At 32.7% G+C, this 20,868-nt stretch overlaps 1 protein-coding gene across 1 annotated transcript in view; it reads right to left on the reverse strand.

Annotated features, from left to right (window-relative positions):
* The window catches only part of TRHDE (thyrotropin releasing hormone degrading enzyme), a 427,626-nt gene that overhangs the window by 101,726 nt on the left and 305,032 nt on the right, over nt 1-20,868 (reverse strand). The window contains exons 8-12 of the mRNA XM_037846765.1: nt 13,492-13,557; nt 12,666-12,853; nt 7,342-7,430; nt 901-1,031; nt 746-801 (exon numbers count right to left, since the gene is read on the reverse strand). Coding sequence (XP_037702693.1) covers nt 746-801; nt 901-1,031; nt 7,342-7,430; nt 12,666-12,853; nt 13,492-13,557 — 530 coding nt within the window. The remainder of the gene's footprint in view (nt 1-745; nt 802-900; nt 1,032-7,341; nt 7,431-12,665; nt 12,854-13,491; nt 13,558-20,868) is intronic.

Here is a 20,868-nt window from a genome sequence, read left to right on the forward strand (position 1 = left end):
CCATGTAAGTAAAGAGAATGACCATATCCTAATATGTAGCTTATAAAAACATATTAAAATTGAGCTGTACTTGAGTGAGAAAAAGTACAAAATGTAAGTTCATTTTACAGGCTACTCTGAAAATTAGGTAAAGTATCTTGGGGTTGTGATCAACATAGTTTCAGTTAATGACTATTGAAATGAATAACTGATTTTATTATTACACATCTAATAATAAAAATAACACAAATATTACCATAACTACCAGGACTAAAGGCTTCTACTATAAGATCACTATATATTTTGTCCAGAACAGCTTTCCCTTGTGGAATGTTTATTTTCTGTCCTGCAGCACAAGCTTTTCATAATGAATCACATTTTAAAAACACATTAAAAAAGATACACTAGTACATATCAAGAAAAAATTGCTGATGCTTGAAGGTATTTTCTATCAAAAATTAAATATTGCACAACAGTCATTTTATAGAGTTTTAATGAAATCAGGAAGACATTCTTAATCTCCAGAGTATGAAGCTGAATGCACAGTGAAAATTGATCAAGTTTCTCTTAACTCAGAAATATCTTATGGCTAGTATTGATCAAGGCTTTGGGACTCTGATTATAATTCATATTCAAAACACAAAGAGCAAGACATAGGAATTGTTTTAAAAGGTTTCTTAAATTCAAAACATATATACTATTAAGCTTAATAAAGGAAATCTTACAGCCATGAGTGTTTATTGTGGAAATCCACAGGAGAACATACCTGGCTAGGCTGAAGGCGTCGTCAATCAAACCCGCTCTGTTACTGACTGAGAGAACCTATGAAGCCAAACAGAAAAAAAAAGGAACCACTTAAGATTAAAATGGCAGGTATTTACATATCAAAACAGATCTTTTATGAGCAAATCCAGAGTTTACCTTATGGTTCCTTATTAATTGGTCAATTAATAATCTCCAATTCCTTAGGTCATAGTTGACCCTAAAGTAGCCAGTTTGATTGATGTTCCCCAGCAACCAGCTTCCTTTGTCCAAAGTTATTCTGTGGTGCTCTGAAAACAGCATTTTTCAGGGTAAAATAGATTTTAAATTTTAAGGGTTAAAACGGTATTAAGTTATGTTTTCTTAATACCAGATATAACATCAATAATTAACAGAGAACACCATCCTAAATACCTAACTGAAATCCACTTTTTAAGTCAGTTTATTTGTGTATTCAGAATTTGCTAGAAAACTTTTAGTTGGTTACTCACTGTTATCTCAAAATATTGTTTTCTTATAATTATCATTTTTCTTCTTGATTAAACCCTATCACCTACCCCTAATTTTCTTTCTCAATATAACCTAGAAATCTACGAGTGCATTTATGTGGCTTCTAATTAGATTGAATATATGGCTAGAACAAAATAAAATATTTTAGGCACATATTATAGTTATTTTATTCATCAAGGAAGTCTAAAAACAATAGCATTCATCTATTTGAAAGTCAGTAGTTTCTTGCCTTTTTCTCTTGTGCTTTTTTGGACGTATTAATAAAAAACAGACAGTCTACATCATCAATAATGTTGGAAAAGGAACCTCATTTGTTCAAGACTCTAATATTTCTACATATAATTAGAAACAAAGATAATAAATTCTGCTTATTGGAATCACTTTGGAAAATGGTAACTTGATTATGTTCACCAGCTAATTCAATTAAAGGAAGCTAGTAGAAACAATCTTTAATTTCTTATAAATTTAACTTCTTCAAATATGGTAAAGATAAAGTACTCCAATTACCTTTTTTTAATTAGAGAATTTGTAAGTTTACAGAAAAACCATGCATACACTATATAGTTTCCATATACCACCCTATTATTAACTTCTTGCATTAGTGCAGTACGTTTGTTACAATAAAACATTGTTATAATTGTACTATTAACTATAGTCCATGGTTATATTATGGTTCACTGTGTTGCACAGTCCTATTTTTCTTTTAATTTTATTTTCTAGTAACATATATAAACCTAAAATTTCCCCTTTTTAACCATATTCAAAATGTACTTCATTGCTGTTAATTATGTTCACAATGTTGTGCTACCAGCACCACCATCCATTACCAAATCCAATTATTTTTAAAGTTAGCCTTCACTGACTGCAGAACCATAGTGCACAATTCTAACGATTTTGTTGTTGTTTTCAGAACTCATGCCTCATATAAGTTGCATGATGTTTGAAGTTGACTTGAAATATCAATATCAGAACCCACACTTCGAAGGGTCTGACATCCAGGGGTGGAGGAAACTGTACTGGTCTATCTAGTTTCCACAAAACCAGAAAATGCATCACAGAAAGCAAATGCATCAAGTCTGAGGGGGGGACACAGTCTCTCGCTCTCACTTCATCAAGGATTTTATACCTTAAACTCCAAAACAGATTTTTCTCCTCCCCCCCACCCCACCCCACCCCAAAGGACTGCATTTACAAAGTACTCTCTGGTAGAGGCCACACAGGAAGAGATTATAACGCAAAAAGGGGTGTGGTGTGGAGACATTAATGACCATTAATTGCTCAGGTCTGGAATGCGGAGGGCTAATTAATCCAAATTATGTTACAGATTACTAATCTTCAAAAATTTATAGTAAAACAAAATATACTTAAATGTATTAGTATACTGCATGTAAAAATCTGATCTTTAATGTTGCAAACGGCACTCCAACTTCTCGCCACCTTTACCTAAAGGAACAGATAAAGAAATGAGGCTCAGACAGATTGATCCAATTGTCCAAGAAAGCTGGACATGGTCCATCTCAGGTCTCCTGACTTTGCTGTCCTTTCTATTCTGTTATACTTTTTTGATACAAGGTGATATAACACTTTTATTGTAACATGATACACATTTTTCACATTCCTATATTAATTTGAAAGAGAGAAAATGACACTGAAAAAAGTAGAATAGGAGGAGGAAAGCTGGGTTCTTTCTCCAGCTCTCCCATATATAAATATTTGAACTTAGATCATTGATTCTTTTTGGTTCTCAATTTTCTTACCTATAACCTGAGCACCAAATAATGGACTTTAATGTCCCTTCCAATTCTATAGGTCAATGGAAGAAGGGGCTATTTCCCTTAGCTTGAGATTTACCCAGCTTAATCTATGATACTAAGGAAAATAAATTTATCAAATAGTGCTTTAAAATATAAATCACTTTCCAGGTTCCTGAAACTTTATAATTGCATGTTTTCCAAAACTTTATTGTATTCACATGATTGTCATGAATGAGGACTCTCAAGAATGTCACCTCCATTTTACAGATGTAAAAATGATGACAAAAATAATTAATAAGAAAATACAGCATTTTAAAAACCTAAAATAACCTTATAGAGAGAAATTTTAATTTAACATGTCTGAAGTCAGTGAAGAAAATTTACATGGAATTACTGAGGATACAGCTTTTCCTAGGTAACCTTAACTCTGTCTTTATGTAGGATTTTTTATTACCAAAAAAATATTAAAACAACCATTGAATTCACTCCAGTTAAGAGCAAGTTTGATAATTATCATCCAAGAAGTGGTTAATTAAAAAAAAAAAGCTGCAACGTTAAAGCATCAGCTTTAATATATAAACATATGATTTAGGTTTTGCGAGTTTGAAACAGTCATGAATTTCTATGATCTTCAATCTATTTTTAAAGTTACTTCCTGTTCACGTTTAAGAAAATTGGTATGACTTAGCCCCTGGTGATTCCCTTGGCTCTAGTTTTTAAACGTATTCCATTCAACAATTTATAGGAAGAGTTTAGTCAAATTAAAATTAGTATGCATATATAAAATAGGAAAACAATCCTTATGGTTTCTATGTAGTCTGATCAGAATAAGAAAGGCAGGCATCTAATGTTTTTAAGCATGCCATTATTAAATCAATAACCAAAACCTGAATGTTATTGTTCTTCACTAATATTTTTATACCTTTGTTAAAAATGAGATCTTTGGAGAAATGTTTTCCTGAAAGATTTTGCAATAGATTTTTAAATCTCTTTTCAGTTCTAGTTAATTATATCCTTAAAATGTTCTTCAAATTAACTAATAGCAAGCAATGAATTTTAAAGAGATCCTTTTTAATAGCCTAATAAGTTATGGTATGTGATGCGTATCATAACAGCTTTGTATTTTGAGGATTAGCAATAATAATTTAATAACTATATTTAGAATGGATTCAAAATGGCAAAGAGTTAAATAATACCAAGAAACAGATTACATGGTATTTTATAAGATTTTTTGATCCTATAATTTTTTTGGAAATAAAAAAGAAAGAAACATTAGGCATTTCTATCCAAACTTGTCTGGTTACAGAAGTGTTAATAACTCATGCTGCTTTCTTTACTGTACTCTTGTGAGAATCAATTGAGATAAAAGTTCCATAGATCCTATCAAAAAACATGGGCATGTATTCAGTAATTGACAGATCTGCAGGGCAACCTACCAAAGCATTAAAATCTTACCAGTGTGTATGTTGACAAAAAGGGGGAGAATGCAGGGGACAGATTTAGAAAACCCTAACTGAGCTAGTTACCTATCTAACCAACCAAGTTTGGGCAAGTTACATCTTAAGCCTTAATTTCTTCCTTTGCAAAATGGAGATAAAATTCATAATCACTTTAAAATCTTGTGAGTCTCAAAAGAGCTAATGCTTGAGAAGAGCACTAAAGCATTATGCTGTTTTTAACATTTACTTTTAATGTTCAAGATAGATTTCTCTTTTATTTTTAATCTTTTATTTCCCAAAACTTGGCATTTTACTTATGTTTTATTATTTTATTTATTGCTATTAATCCTTTCCATTCCCCATTAACTGATAGTCAAGAGGCAAGCTACATTTATAAATGCCTGCTTTCTCAATATTTTCATAGTAAGAAGAGATAAACAATTTAACCTGAATTTAATAACTAAAAAAATTGTATTAAAAACAATATTTATGCTAAATAATAAATATTTTTATTATTTATCATTTTATTTTTATTATTTTATTATTTTTATTATTTATCTTTGCTTTACATTGAAATTAATTACATATTCATTCAAAGGGCTTAAAAAATTGAACTGTCAAAAATATCTGATGATTCAAATCAAATTTATACTTCATCAATGGCTTTGCCTTAATATCTTATGAGCTCAAATCAATTTCACTACTGAAAAATAGAAAACTACAAAAATATTTATCTAAATGTTATAATTAAAATGTGGATATTTTTACATATATTGATAAGAATTTACCAGAGTGTTTTCTTCATGTTTTTATGGAGAAATATTTTTCATTGATATTAATTGACTATATTTTGAAAAAAAAAAGGATGTGACAACAGATAAAAAGAGACAAGTTACCAATCTTCCATGTTTTTTTCCTAATCTTTGGTGCCAGTTTTTTATTAGTTATTATTGGGATGAAGGACATCAAGTTAAAATTGAATAGAGTTAGAATGAGACTGAAAAGGCAAAACAGGAATGTGCCCTTTACTGTAGGTCCCTCTTGGAACATTTTTTCCAGATCTGTGTATTTATAAATTTTTTAAAAATCAACTTGAGAAAGTATTTACATGCTATGGGCATCTCAAAAAAGCCTCAACATTTCAACTGTGACAATGTTTATATCAAACCGAAGACTCTGCTAGGATAAAAGGGAAAGTGACTCATTATCTAGTGCAGGTAGCACACTGCTTAATGTCAGAGTGGTGTGTGCCCTTCGTATCATGGTCTATGTAAATAACACCTCCTAGAGGTACGCACTGCACAAACTGGGCAGCTATACTGTGACCGTGCATATAAATAAAAGTGATTTTTTAGGCAAAGTTCAGCTTTGGACTGATCTAGATGTTTGATCAGTATCTCTATACCCTTCAAATTTCCCCATTTCCACCCTATCTTCCAAAGGGAAAAGTTTTACTATATTTCTATTGACTGTTTATTTCATTTTCCTACCAATCCTAGCTGGATCATGCAATAACAACTCACTGTTTTCACTCATCATTTCATAACAAATTATGTAAATAAATAAAACTACATGATTGTAAAAAAAAGTACAAAGGTAAATAATATGGTGAATGTGAATACAGAATCATGGGTTGAATACTAACTCCAAGAAATGAAAAGAACAGTTAAAAATAAACTACTTAAAAGGAGAAGCACCAACAAATTTTAAAATAAAAATTTCAATGTCACATTACATATGCATGTTTTATATATAATGATATAAATAAAAGCATACATTTTCTTAAGTGATCATGTGTTGAAAATATAGTCACGTGAATATCTGAATAAAAACCTACCTAGAATAAAAACCTACCTAGACTAAAGTTTATATTTCCTGTAACCAGATTAGATTGTGCTTTAAGAACTTTTCCTTTTATGTATGCAAGTATGAATTTATTTAAGCACTAAAATCTCCTTATAAAAATAAGACTGAGAGAAAGAAGTATTTATGTGTGTGTGCATTTATTTACTTATACCTCATCTTATTTCAAAAAATTATTTCATAAAATGACTTGTGACTGTCTAAAATGATGCTTATGACATAGTAAGACAACATCAATTAGTAGCATGTGAGAAAGGAGTAAGAAAACAAAATCTAGCCACACTTGATCATCTAAATCTAAATTAAGCATTACCTAAAAGATGATAATTGGCTTTTGCTCCAACTCAATGGAAAACAGAAATAAAAGGGACCTGTTTCACACTCTAGCATGAAGAATTTAGATTGAATTCAAGAAATAGCTTTCTGACAGTGAACTGAAATAGGTCACTCTCTTATTTGAAGATATTAAGAAAAAAGAATAGAATCTCATCTCTCTGCTCCTTGAGGTTTGACCCTACCTAAGGATTGGTTTGATGACCTATCAAGGTCTGTACTTTCTAGTCCTATAATTATCTAATTCCATGGAGAATATTGCCTTTCCTATCTTCCTTCCCTCAAAGAGACAGTCTGGTATTAGGAAGATAACAGAGAAATGGATTAAAAATGTGACTTGTGTTTTAGCACTTGGGGTACTCTTCTGTTGGGCATTATGATTATATTTTAATTACATTTAGGATTATAAAATTATACAGTTTAAAACACCTAAGAATAGTAATACAATTAAAAAAAATCTCTTCACCATCAAAGAAACAAATACATTTAATCATTATACAGGCAGAATGAAATTAGATGATTTGGAAGCTATTAAAGTGATAATGTTATTCCTCCTAGTTTTGTCAAAGTGATTATCATTCTTCCATCTTCTCTTTCTAATTTGTCTTTATTCACATTTTTTAACATCTGAAACCAGAGGTTAAGTTACTGAACAATTATCTGAAACCAAACAGTTCTGCAGGGGAGAATATATATTTTACCTGATTTGTTAGACACCCAAATAATTGCTTCTGAGGACACATGGCTTCTATTTCCTACCACAATAGTTAATGGAATCTGCCACAGGCAACTGCAAAATAAAAGAGCAGCTTTAAGAATAAAAATTGTTATATAGATTTCTAAAAAGTATTTCCCACATACCTTCTGCATAATTTTTATTACTCTCATTAGGATTACCAAAATTTTTTTCCAATAATAGTAAGGAATAAGTCAAGAAGATGAATTCATTCATTCAATGTCATTAAGAAGACTTGGCTTCTAAGAGCTTAAATTTCAAAGGCAACTCCTAACAAAATAATTTATCTTGCCAAAAAACATAGATTTATGTTTTGCATTAAGAATAAAAAGTGGCTGAAATCTATAAATCTTTCCCACTCCATATACTGATTAAAGTCCAAAAAAGTCCTTTCTATCTGTTTCTACATTGGATTAATACATATTTTCATGGTTTTGTGCATTAACATGTCAGCGTTCTCTTTATTTATTCGTCTAACTATTCTGAAAGACAGTTAATGTTTCACCGAAAGGTCAATATGACACACCTAAAGATACTTAGTATAGCAAAACTAAAAAGCAAATCCAATCAGACTCCCCTAAAATCCAGATCAGTACAAAGAACAATGTGGAACATACTTAAAGCTCTATTTCCAAATTAATGAGCTAAAGCATTCACCAACATGCAGAAATCAGTCAAGAGTCTCAGCTATTAAAGAGGAGCATTTTCTTATGATTTCTTTTCTATATGATAAAAATTGAGGCCTATGCTTGTACATGAAGTAATATCAATTTAATTTCAAACAAATAGCCAAGGAAATGCTGGATGGTCTTAACCATATGCCCACTGACCACATTTTGTTACCTTCATTGAAATATAGCCATATTACTTTGACCTAACCTTGTACCTTAGCAATAGGGGTAGCCAACATCTGGTATGGGAAAAATATATATACATATTTTAATTTTAGAAGTATAAGAAGAGAGACTGTGTGAGCTCAATAACTGGAAAAGTGAATGGAGAATCAAGAATATAGACACATGCCTAGCATAATTAACAGTACATTTAGCATGTCTTTTTTTGGGGTGGAAGGGGTGACATCTCCTCTGAACCTGTCCTGTGGAATTTGATTGTTCTATAATTTAATGTTTCTCATTCACAATTCATAAAAAAATTCAATAATAGTTAAAAGTTCCAATGGGAGATAGGAAGAAATTCATAATTTTATACCAACTGCTATCTCCAATATGGAAAATTAAAATAATACACTTAAGATGCTGAATTTTTAAATTGCATGCTATACTTAATCAGAGAAACATTTTTGAATGTAAATTATTTGGAGACACTATGCTCTACATCAATGATTTCAGACAAGTGGTAAAGTAACAATCTATAGTAGCCAAACCTGTACTGGTTCTTTAGATAGACGTTAGTGAACGTGAAAGTTCTTTAGCAAATACTTCCAAGCTTTTAGCATAGTACTGAAACCAAATAGTTCTGCAGGGGAGAATATATATTTTACCTGATTTGTTAGCATAGTACTAAGAATATGTCATATATATTTGATGATGTATTTACTATGAGAAAGACACAGGGAATTGATATATTTCTTTAATAGCCCTTCTTTTCTAAAAATCATGCTTCTCTTTTCATTAATTGCAGTAAACAGTCAAGAGGCAACAGTGTCCAATTCTGGATCTGATTCATCAAATTAAACCACAAACTCATTTTTGCATACCTAACACCTTGCTAACTGGACAGAATGAGATTGGATTGAATTTAAGTAAAATAAAGGGACAAAATCAGGCTATTGGTAAGACAGCTTAATTTATGAACTTGACTGTTCAATACATATCTTCCACAGTGAGGTGGGTCAACCTAAATTGTGAAGACAAATGAGAACAAATTAAAGGAAAACACATATAAAATTAATGTTCTCAAGGAAAACTACATCTGTTTTTAGCATGACTATAAAATGTTTGTGAAACATTATTTGGGCATACTATAAACAAACATAATTTTGCATGTATTTAAATTGTATTCTTCCAAATAGCTGAACTAGAGATTATGATAAAAATTGGTATTTTTCGATACTGAGTTTTAGAAAAAGCCTCTAAAATACAAGAAAAAAAGAGATTCTTAGCAATACTTGCATGCTGCTTACAATACCAAATAAATATACAACACTCCCTAAATAGTAGACATTGAATTATATAGTTGTTCAGGTGCAAAAAACAGTTAATTAAAATGCATTGGATACAGACAATGGAGCATTTTGAAAAACTTTGAAATAGACATATATTTCCTAAGAAATTTTTTGCACTATTACATATATACACACACACATACATCCAAAAAGACAAAAGTTATAAGTTACCAAGCATGTCTGAAATTTATAATCATTTTGAAATTCTATAGAAGTTATTTGTCATGACTTTCCAAAGAACACATATTTAGTCTTTTTTAAAATTCGTTTTAAAAATCAAAAAAAGCATGGCACTTATGTTGTTTTATGATCACAACTTAAAAGTCTAGAAGATACTAAATACAGTTGAGATAAGAGCACTTTGTGGTATGCTGCAAAAAAATCTAAGACTGCAGTCAGTGGCTTATGTTTAAAAAGAGATTAGAAAAATGAACTTGTGTAATTAGATTGTGTTCCAGTTGCTTAAGTTGAACTTGAATTTTAGATATCTCATTTTGAGCAACAACACTACAAAAATGCATTTTAAAGAACTCCCTAAGATATATTTTCTTTAAATAGTCCCTCAAACTACTTCTCTTTATTAGTAGTTCACATTTTTTTAATAAACCAATGTTTACTATAATGATTACATTAAGGAAAAGGATAAGTGCATTTTTCCAGTTGGGCAGGAAATTTTTTTTAAAAAAATGGTATTAATTTTAATGAAACATTAATGTAGTGAAAAACTGTCCAGAGATTGCTGTCATCTAGGTCAATAAGAGAAGGAATGTATGCCTGTGGAGGTACACAGAATTCACTATAGCACATGTTACACAGTATATGAGGAGACCTACTTAGCATTGCATTGCATTAGCTTTATAAAGCTTTATAAAGAAAAAAATAATTATACAAATTTACAACTTCCCAAATACCAGAATTCTAGAAAACATTTCACTCACATATTAACATTAACTAATTTTATATAATTATTATTTATGTAGTCATGTAAACATCTTTCCTTTCTACGCTGTAATACAGCTATTGCATATGGAATACACAACTGTGTATAGTTTAAAAATGTTCTGGGCATGCTGTAAGAAAAATTGAGAGGAAAAAAACCCAACTGTACTAATTCAGAAAATATCCACACTTCATGGAATTTCTGGTGTATTTGGGCAGTAAGGTTTATTACATCAACTGTTTGCCTTGTATAGTAAAAATCTAGAAAGGCTATACAGAGGGCAAACAGAAAGCTTGACTAAAATGTTACCATGAATTAAATGATCCATTTCATAAAAATACAAAATACTAAATTTTCACCTACAAGTGCTATTATTTCAAAATAGATAGAAGATAATTTTTGAGACTAATAGAACATCATGCATTATCTTACTCAATATTTTATATGCCAAGTTCTCAGGGTTCAAAACCATCCATATTATTTTATACCTCCAGCAAAAGCAAAGCTCTATAGATGTTCCATATGCCTATGGAGCCTCAGAGAAATTTTTCCCTTAAAAAGTCAAACTCATGGCTGATACATCTAATGCATGTTATAGTTTGACAGAATATTTTTATTCAATATTTGTTCTGTCATCTGTGTGTCCTTTATGTTTTTCTGCATCAGTGATGCTTCTGTCAGACTGATCATTCTCAAAGGCATGGCCTGAATCATCTCTCTAACTTTGCCACAGTCAAGTAGTTTTTATGTACTTTCTGCCAAGGCCAGGGTTGATGGCTAAGTATGTTTAGCCTGAGGCCAGATGGTGGAAGATCAGAAGCAGCAACTGGCAGCGGTGGGGAATCCAGACTGGGTGAGGAAGCACTGACAGAATCAGACCCTGCCAGTATGGAAGGATAGTATTGTATTTCATGAGTCCAAACTGATCGCAAAGGGCAACTTTATATACATATACATATGTATATGTATATATACATATACATATGTATATGTATATATACATATGTATATATACATATATATATATATATATATATACACACACACATATATATATATATACAGAGAGAGAGAGAGAGGGAAAGCGAGAGAGAAAGAAAAGAGAGAGAAAGGGGATTTAAAAATTTAATGCTTTCCTAAATCAGATTCCAAATTTAGTCACTAGAAAACAGTCATGAGTGTCTCAATCACTTCCATTTATAGCCAATCTTGGTGCTAGCTTACTTGGGAATCATTTCCATTCTCCTTATAGATAACAAAGTAAACTTAATGTGTGTTCCAGATCTCCTAGATACTGGTGGATGTTAAGTCAGATTCTTAATTTTTCAAGGAATGGAAGACAGCCTGAATAATCTAATCCAAACACCTCATTTTATTTATTAATGTTAGCTTCTATATCCACTCCATCCCCAACCTCTTATCAGGATATCTTCATAAAAAAATAAAACTGTCTTATTTGGGTTCTACTCCCTTTTTCTTGGCTCAGTCTTTCATGAGATGTAAAATAGTCAGAAAACATGAAGTTGAAAGACAGCAAAAGAAATGCTTTATGCTGAATTATCAGGAATTAGCGTTTCAAAAGAAAATTAAAGAACAAATAAAAATTCTATGCATGTTACGGTTTAGTAGTTTTAAACACTAAAGATGGGTCAAAGAGAAATATTTTTATGGTAAGTGGTACTGATATTTGACCATTTAAAAATATTTAGTTTAAGTTCCTTTGGCTCAGACACTATTTAGTTTAATTTTAGGTTTTTTTAGAAAAAATTGTTTATCTTGATTATTTCTGTTCTCTTTTGTTTTATAAATCTCAAAGGTGCTCAATTCCATTCAATTCACTTCAACACACCTTAACTTTCTTGAATTTAATTCAACAAACATTTATAGAGAAAAGTAAAAATCACATCTTAATTTTTACACTGTGATAATTTAAAATTCTGTCTTTTTTAAACAAAATAACTTTTCTACACCGTCAACAAAATAGCCTTGAGGAGGAAATATTAAGTGGAATCAAAATGAAAATAACATTATTAATACAGAAATGAAAAAGAGAATGCACTTATAGCATTTCAGAATTGGGTTATCAATACTTTTACAATATGAATAGTGAAAAGTGAGACAAAAAATACCCCATAATTGTTACATGCTGAAAAGAGAGTTGTACCTGTTATTTCGAAGTTCAGATGCTTTGGTTTTAGCACTGATGTCATAAATAAAATGTTGTTGAGTAATTATTATCCTATTTTCTGCTGTTGTATTTCCCATGATAGTGATAACAGGATAGCCCATCTGGAGTGTCCACTGATCCATTACTTCTTGTATATTTACATATTTTCCATTCCTTTTTAAAGCCTTTGTAACCAAAATTGCATTAATTAGTTTTCAAACATGAATTATAAACATCATTAACATTAAACAATTTTCATTTTTAACTTTACAATTTACCTAAATATGAAAACATTTAAAATCATAAAGCTAATATAATGTGCTAGTAAAGTTAATCTTAAATTAAGCCCCATGCTTATATATACACAAACACTAAGGAACATTTCATTAACATTAATGTTTTACACAATGGAGGATAAAATACATTTTACTGTTAAAGCAAGTACTCACAGCATCATTAAGTATTCCCTGTATATCTAGTAGCACATTTAAATATTTTTTGTTCATAGATAGAATATTTCTTTTGAAACTCAATATTTCTCTCTTTAATATGAATATCTGACTCACCATATTAAAATTATATTTCAGAATTATTACCATGTTTGAAAATAGGTAATTTTACTCTCATTTATAGTTTAAGTAATTTTGAACCCCATTATCTCTATATCAAAAATAAATAAGAAAGCAGTATGAGAAAAAGGGAAACATAAAAGTAAAAAAAAAAAAAAAACTGTCACTAATAAATATGAGAAGTTATGAATGCCTCATAAACTCAATCCAAATATTCAAGTAGAGGTTTTGATACCCAAGTTCCTATACTTTACCTCCGATAGTGTATTCCAGAGATCATTTCTGGCTGCATTGCCATACTTATGAATAGTTAAATAATCCTAAAAAAGATATAGAATTGTAATTACAATTCAAAGGTTAAGCAGTTACCAGTAAACACACTCATTTTTCAATTCAATTAACTATTTCCTTTTGTTGCAATTGCATTAATACAAAGACACACAAAAAGATATAAGAATCTTATTTTTAAATATTCCAGAGATTTAACCATAGCATATTTCCTAATTAAGTCATCAAACAATGCTTTCTGAAAAAAATGATTTTGTCATAATCACTTCTTATGGATTTTCAAGGTCACAGGCCGTCCCTGAATTCATCAAGTCAACCTCAACAAATTGGGAAGAAACTATCACTGCAACAAAATATTTAGGGTGACTCTGCCCATTAGGCTTTTACATTGAAGTGCTGGGAAAAAATAATTTCTTTTCTGGAAAAATAAAGAACATTGGTTGAAATATACTGAAAATCTTTATTTCATAAGCTATTATTCAAAATTTACATGTGAAGGAACATTACACAGTAGAAAAATATATGCCCGTGTGGGAACTTTATCAGAATAACTAGATCACAGGTTTGATCAGGCTTCAGCCTGGTGCATTTTGATTATTCAGCCACAAAGTCTGTGCTGTTTCTCCAAGCTTCTTGCAGCCATCAAAAGGCCAATGTGTTATGAAAGATTGTTTTGCCAAGTGGAGGGACTGTCTCAGTACCCCAGCCTCTCTATAAAGGAGGTGCTGCCTATTACAAAAGTGATAAATACTGCTCTCTATGAGTTTGCAGTGCACATTAATATTTAATAAAGAAGTAATTCATAAGTTTATTTAATATTTTGGGGTGTAGGACTTTCTATTACCCATTTTCCACCATTCTAAAACATATGAACTTTTCTCTCTGCTTCATGTTTTGCTCCTTTCTAAGAAACATAGTTTATATTGCGAATGTGTTATTTAGTTCTGTCTACTTGGCATTAAAATTTTCCTGATTTCAAAGTGGGGAAATAAATAAAAAAATAGTGTTTTATATTGTAAAACAAAGGATCCCCTCCTTCATTTGAAATTCCATCATCTACAACATGTAGGTAGCAGACAAAATCCTAATTTACATCCCAGTACTGAAATTGGAAAAAAAAAAAAAAAATGCTGACTCTTTTCAGTACTTTATGTAGAGTGTGATACTTTGAGGATAATTAAAGTTGGGGAAGCAAATTTTCTGAAATACAAATTGCAGCACCTGTGACAGATTCAGCTTTTGTTGGTGAATCACAGCACAGCAAACGGAAACTCCCACTTAATCAGATGCCTGGAGAAGCAATGTCCAACACTGTCTCAGCAATCACAAATTCACTATTGTCATAAGACGTTGCAAACAATGTTACTGAAAAAATACATCCCCATACTAAGCAGTCTAAATCCAAATTTGGCTTTGAGCACGTCTGTGAGGTATTTTCCATTTGAACCCAGGGATCAGTAATTAAATAAATTATTTCAGATAACTGTCAAAATTATTTTTAAAGCATTCTTATGCCTTTTATCAAATAAATACATTTAAGAACAATGGGAATCATGGAACATAAATTTGAATTTTATTTAGCGATGCTATAATAAAGTTTATTAGAATTATTTACTATTGGGTTCAGTTTATGGGGATTGCTGCTAGGTTAATACAAAAGGAGGAAGAAAGGAATACTAAATGGATCCTAAAAGATCCAATACCTAACACTATAGGTTTCTCCTCGTAGACAGATCATAAAAGCTATAGACCATCCAACTGTTCATGATCTGAGTTGACCCTGTCCCAATATCAATTATTAGCTCAAATTCTTGATTCCCTCCCCAGTTCAGAATAAGGTTCAAATTTATGTTTCAAACAGGCTGAAAGCAATTATCCAGGCATAATAAGCAGCTCGCAATATACCTGGCATAGTAAGCTGGGCAGATAGCATGCCTTCTTAGCATCCTAACAGCCCCAATATTCACGTGTTATTGGAAATCAACATATGTTAAGCTTTTTCCAAAAATTATGTTTTCCTTTGTTATTTTGGCCTTTCTCTTGCACAAAAATATTCATATTTTGAATTAAGGAAATTTTGCTTTGTCTGTGCAGAATTATAAAGAAAGAAAGGATGGTGAACATGTTTATTTAAGAACCAAATCATTCATTTATTCATTGACTGCACAAAATAAATGGAGTACCCAGCAAGTGCCAGGTGACTTTCTAGGTGCAGGGGGAACAATGGTGGACAAAAGTTCACTGAGAACAACTGCAAATACTGAAATGTGATTTATGCAGGAAAGTCCTTGATACTGAAGCTATGGAACTCTTGGTATAACAATGACTTGGCAAGAAGAATTCTAACTTTGGTTTGTGATTGAATTAGAAGATTCTGAGTTCCTTTCAAACATATAAGTAAATGAATATGGATATGGCTGGAGATATGAATCTAAGATAGGAACATGTGTTTATATTTATGTGTATGAAAGTCAATCAGCAGTACATTAGACATTATGATATAAAGTAGAAGGATATTTCAATATCAGCTGTAAGAATATATATGCTAGGAATTTCAGAAATAGTAGAGTTATTGAAAAGAATAAAACAAGAAGACCACTAGAATATTTTAAAGAGACATAACCAGCGATATAAATTGATTTAAAGTTAAAAGGGTATTAAGCATCTGTTTGTGGAGAGAGGTTGCATAATATAGTGATTAAAGGTGCAGAAACTGATGCTCAAGTACCTTGGTTAAAATCCAAGCTCCAAAACTCACTAGCTGTAAGATCTTGGGCAAGTTGTTTAACCTCTTTATGCCTGTCTCCTCATCTTTAAAATGAGGATAATAAAAGTACCCATTGCACAGAGTGTTTCTGAGAATTTAATGATTTATTATATGTGCACTGCTTAGAAGAGCATCAAATACCTTGTACACAGTAAGTATTCAGTAGACATTAGTTATCGTTTTTTAATCATTTCAAGCTATAGCTTGAAAACAGTAACAGAAGGGAAAGCACCATTAACAATAATTAAGGAATATAACATATCAGAACAATAATATCCACATCCTGTTTTTAACACTGTGTGAGTTGTTTTATATTTTATCTCATTTACTCCATACAACAACTTTATTAGACAGATATCATCATCATTTCATATATTAGAACACTGGGACTCAGTGACTCCAGCCATATTCAAATCTCATACCTGAGTATACACTCCCCACCCAATATCCATTAGATGCCTCACAGGTAGCTAAGAGTTGGGTTCAAAATTGAACTCATTGTCCTCCCCTGTATCAGCTCTAGTGATGACCTTCTATTCACCCTAACCAAGGAGTCATCTTACTGATTTGATGTCCTAAATATTCTGCCAAGTTGCTTCTTCCTTGTACCTATTTCACAACCAATGTATGGTATCTTTCCTGGATGATTATAACCACCACTTCTTCTGCTCTATCCCTTTAAAATCTCTTCTCTACCATGCAGCCAGAATGCTCTTCATCGAATACACACAGGAATCCCTTCTGTGTTCAGACTAGAGTCCAAACACTTTAATATAACTTAAAAATGTCCCTCATGGTCTAGTCCCTCTATACCTCTCCAATCTCTCTGTTACCTTGTCACTCCCTGCCTCAAGCTAGCAACATTTAGTTTTCTGAAAATGCATAATGCATATTTTGTCTCTTTTCTGGTTCTGCACATGACATATTCTTTTCTCCTTTGCATTTTTCAATTCAATTCAGTCTCCAGGTCTCAATTTTGGTGCATTCCTCCAGGCATCCTTTCTTACCCACTCCCATTCCGTTCCTAATTCTGAGCCAAGTGCCTGTCATATTCTCACATCTTGCACCAGAGCACAGCATTTATTACACTGTATTACAATTACCCATTTATTAGTTTGATTTCTGTCCTAGTTTGCTAATGCTGCAGAATGCAAAACACCAGAGACGGATAGGCTTTTATAAAACGGGGGTTTATTTTGCTACACAGTTACAATCTCAAGGCCACAAAGCATCCAAGGTAACACACCGGCAATCGGGTACCTTCACCGGAGGATGGCCAATGGCGTCCGGAAAACCTCTGCTAGCTAGGAAGGCAGCCGGCGTCCGCTCCAAAGCTCCGGCCTCAAAACGGCTCTCTCCCAGGACGTTCCTCGCCAGCAAGCTTGCTCCTCTTCAAAACATCACTCACAGCTGCACTCAGTTAGTTCCCTCTCTCTGAGTCAGCTCATTTATATAGCTCCACTGATCAAGGCCCACCCTGAATGGGCGGGGCCACGCCTCCATGGGAACATCTCATCAGAATCATCTCCCACAGCTGGGTGGGGCACACTCCAAGCAAATCCAACCAACACCAAAACCTCTGTCCCACAAGACCACAAAGATAGCTCCACCAATCAAGGCCCACCCCGAATGGGCAGGGCCACGCTTCCATGGGAACATCTCATCAGAATCATCTCCCACAGCTAAGTGGGGCACATTCCAACAAATCTAACCAGCACCAAAACCTCTGCCCCACACAAGACCACAAAGATAATGTCATTTGGGGGACACAATACATTCAAACTGGCACAATTTCCCACACAGTCTGCAAACCCCAGCCTGGCACACAATAGATGCCCAATATACATGTGTCATTTCTGTCTTTCCTTATGCAAGATGACTTTCTGTTAATAACAGACAATGCAGTAAATAGAGATATCATACACACACACATTATGCTCCCTCAAAATATCGTATTTAGACAATATAGGGCATAATTAATTTTTTATTGCATCTTTGCCAGATATATAATTTGCACTGACATATGCAATTGTGTATGATGTCATCAAAAGATTGTGAACTATTGACTATGAGACCATTTTTGCTTTACTTCTTTGCTCACAAGTGACACAGTTCATAATGTTTCATGTTTTAAAGCCGGTGGGACCAGTAACGGCAAGAGGGAAAGCAAAAATAGTGAGCTGAGGAAATAAAACTCTTATCTTTTAAAATTTACAAGGAGATAGTTAGGGAGTACTTAGTCTCTTATTAATGAGTCCTTCAGCATGTGACAGAGGATTAACTGCATGAATGGTTTATTCCTCAGGATATGGAGGGAAGTTCAATAAAAACCAAAGATGTATGGATTGGTGTATATGTGTGTAGCTACAAGTAACAAAAAATTCACCCTAGAATGACTTTCAAAATGACAAGATTTATTCTTCCTATTATAAGCGGCTCCTTTCCTCTGGGATTCTTTTTCCCTACCCTTACCTATGTTTTGGCTCCATTCTCAGGTTTGTGGTTAGATGGCCCCAGCAATGCCAGGCATCACATTCAGACGTGACATTGTACAGAGAAAAGAGGCAAAGTTTCTTCCTGTGAACCTCTTTTTTAAAAACCGGGAAACCTTCCACTCAAATCCTGCAGCAACTCCCCACGTTTCTCGCTGGTCAGAATCGTATTGTGTGCACTAGCCCAAGCCTGCCCCTGAAACTTTAGGGTGCATTGTTTTGGGCTCACACAAGGCAGGACCCAGTCCTCTGAAGCACATGGCTATACAAGAAAGGGTAAGAACCTGAACAAAATTGGAATTCAGTTAATAAATAAAGAGGAGACTTAGCTAACGAGTAGACCATGAATGGTGCTCTGTGTAAGCCAAGACACAAGATCCTGAGCCTCTGTGACACTGGGAAGTAGGATGCCCTTTACTTATAAGACTAGTCTGAGAAAGACTAGGTAAATTCAGGCATTGATTTTTCTAACTATGTGACAAGAAGTTTGAAGCAGAGGTTTGAAATAGTTTCTTTCTATTAAGAATAACTGTCCCCCAAAAAGTTTTGGTGGACATTTGTCATTTTTTTTTTTTGGCTTTCCAGCATTTAAGCATCACTTTTATATCAGGGCAATAACTCACACTAGAATCTGGGAGGAAGGCAAGGGATCTGCCACCCACTCTTGAAATGGAAGGGACAAAATCCTAAATACTCCCTCTCCACTCTCATTGACAGCCAGAGCTAAGACAAAGCCCTAGCTTAAGACAACTGGATGCTTCTTCCCAGGACTGTGAATCCTACAAGAGTATTGCAAAGGAACACGTATAGTTGAAAAATTATTCCCTGAGATGGTGACACTGACAGTCCAGTGTAGACTACACAAATGGCAGCAATTAAACCAACCACTCCTGTGGTCTGATCTTGGCTAAGTTTCTTGATACTTGAGCCTCCCTTAGTTCCTACTATCTGTTTCCAAAGCTTGGGTCCTTGAGTCTTCACACTGAATCCTACATCCTTCCAATAAATTCCTTTCTGTTTAATTTAGCCCAAGTTTGTTTTTGTTGCTTGCAACCCCAAACACTGGCTGATATAACAATAATGGGTGATATAAACAAAACAAAACATACTTTTAAATTTTATTGGTAACCATCAAAAAGAAAAATAGAAACTACCTCTTACAACTTACACAAAATAAAAACAGAACACCAAGCTCTATTTAGTAAATCTAACAAATACTAGGCTTTTGTTCTGTTTTGAAGAGTAGATATGGGAGAAAAGAGATGGATAATTAAATTTAAAAAAGAAAAGAGGTATACAAAACTGTTGGGAAAAAAGACAAGAGCTGAAAAGGAATGTAAGAAGCCCTGTAGACAGGGGAGGGGTGCCCACAAAGTAACAACTTAAAAACAAAATAAAACTATTGCAAAAGTTTTTTCTTATAAAAAGCTTTTAAAGCAGGGACCCTTAAATTGGGGACCACAAGGTCTGAACTTAAATATTTGTAAGTATGTGCATTATTAGAGTGTGGTGGTCTCAAAGGGATCCCTGAACAACAACAAAAACATAAAAAGCTACCAGTTCAAAGCAATGTCACCAAAGAAGTTGGATAAAACCCATTTGAAGCCTGGCCTGTGCACCTCAGAGCATGTTTCTACAATTTCTGTCCTTGAGAAATGGAAGCAAGGAGACTAAAACAGTGACAGGTGACTAACTAAAATACTAGAAAACTAGACTACAGAATGAGATATTTTGATCAATACTTGGAGACAGGTTGGGAATTATTAGAGTAAGTAAAAATGAGCAGCAAGGACTTGAGAAAGCAGTATGCAAAAAAACAAAAAGTGGTATTTACATTTTAATTCTATTAGCTTCTATTCTATTAGATAATTAAATTTTAATTTCTATTAGAAGGAGGTATAAATAATTATAACCTTTATCATTTAATTATAAAAAAATCAGTTTCCTGAAAGGAAACTCACTATAATAGGGATCAATATCAAACTTCTGGGGTACAGGGGATTCTGGCCACCAGATAGAGTAAAAGAGAGGTGACATTTAGGAAAAAAAGCATTTGGATACATAGAACAATAGTTGAACAGTGA

Source organism: Choloepus didactylus, chromosome 8 (assembly GCF_015220235.1).
Source record: "Choloepus didactylus isolate mChoDid1 chromosome 8, mChoDid1.pri, whole genome shotgun sequence".
Taxonomy (NCBI): Eukaryota; Metazoa; Chordata; class Mammalia; order Pilosa; family Megalonychidae; genus Choloepus; species Choloepus didactylus.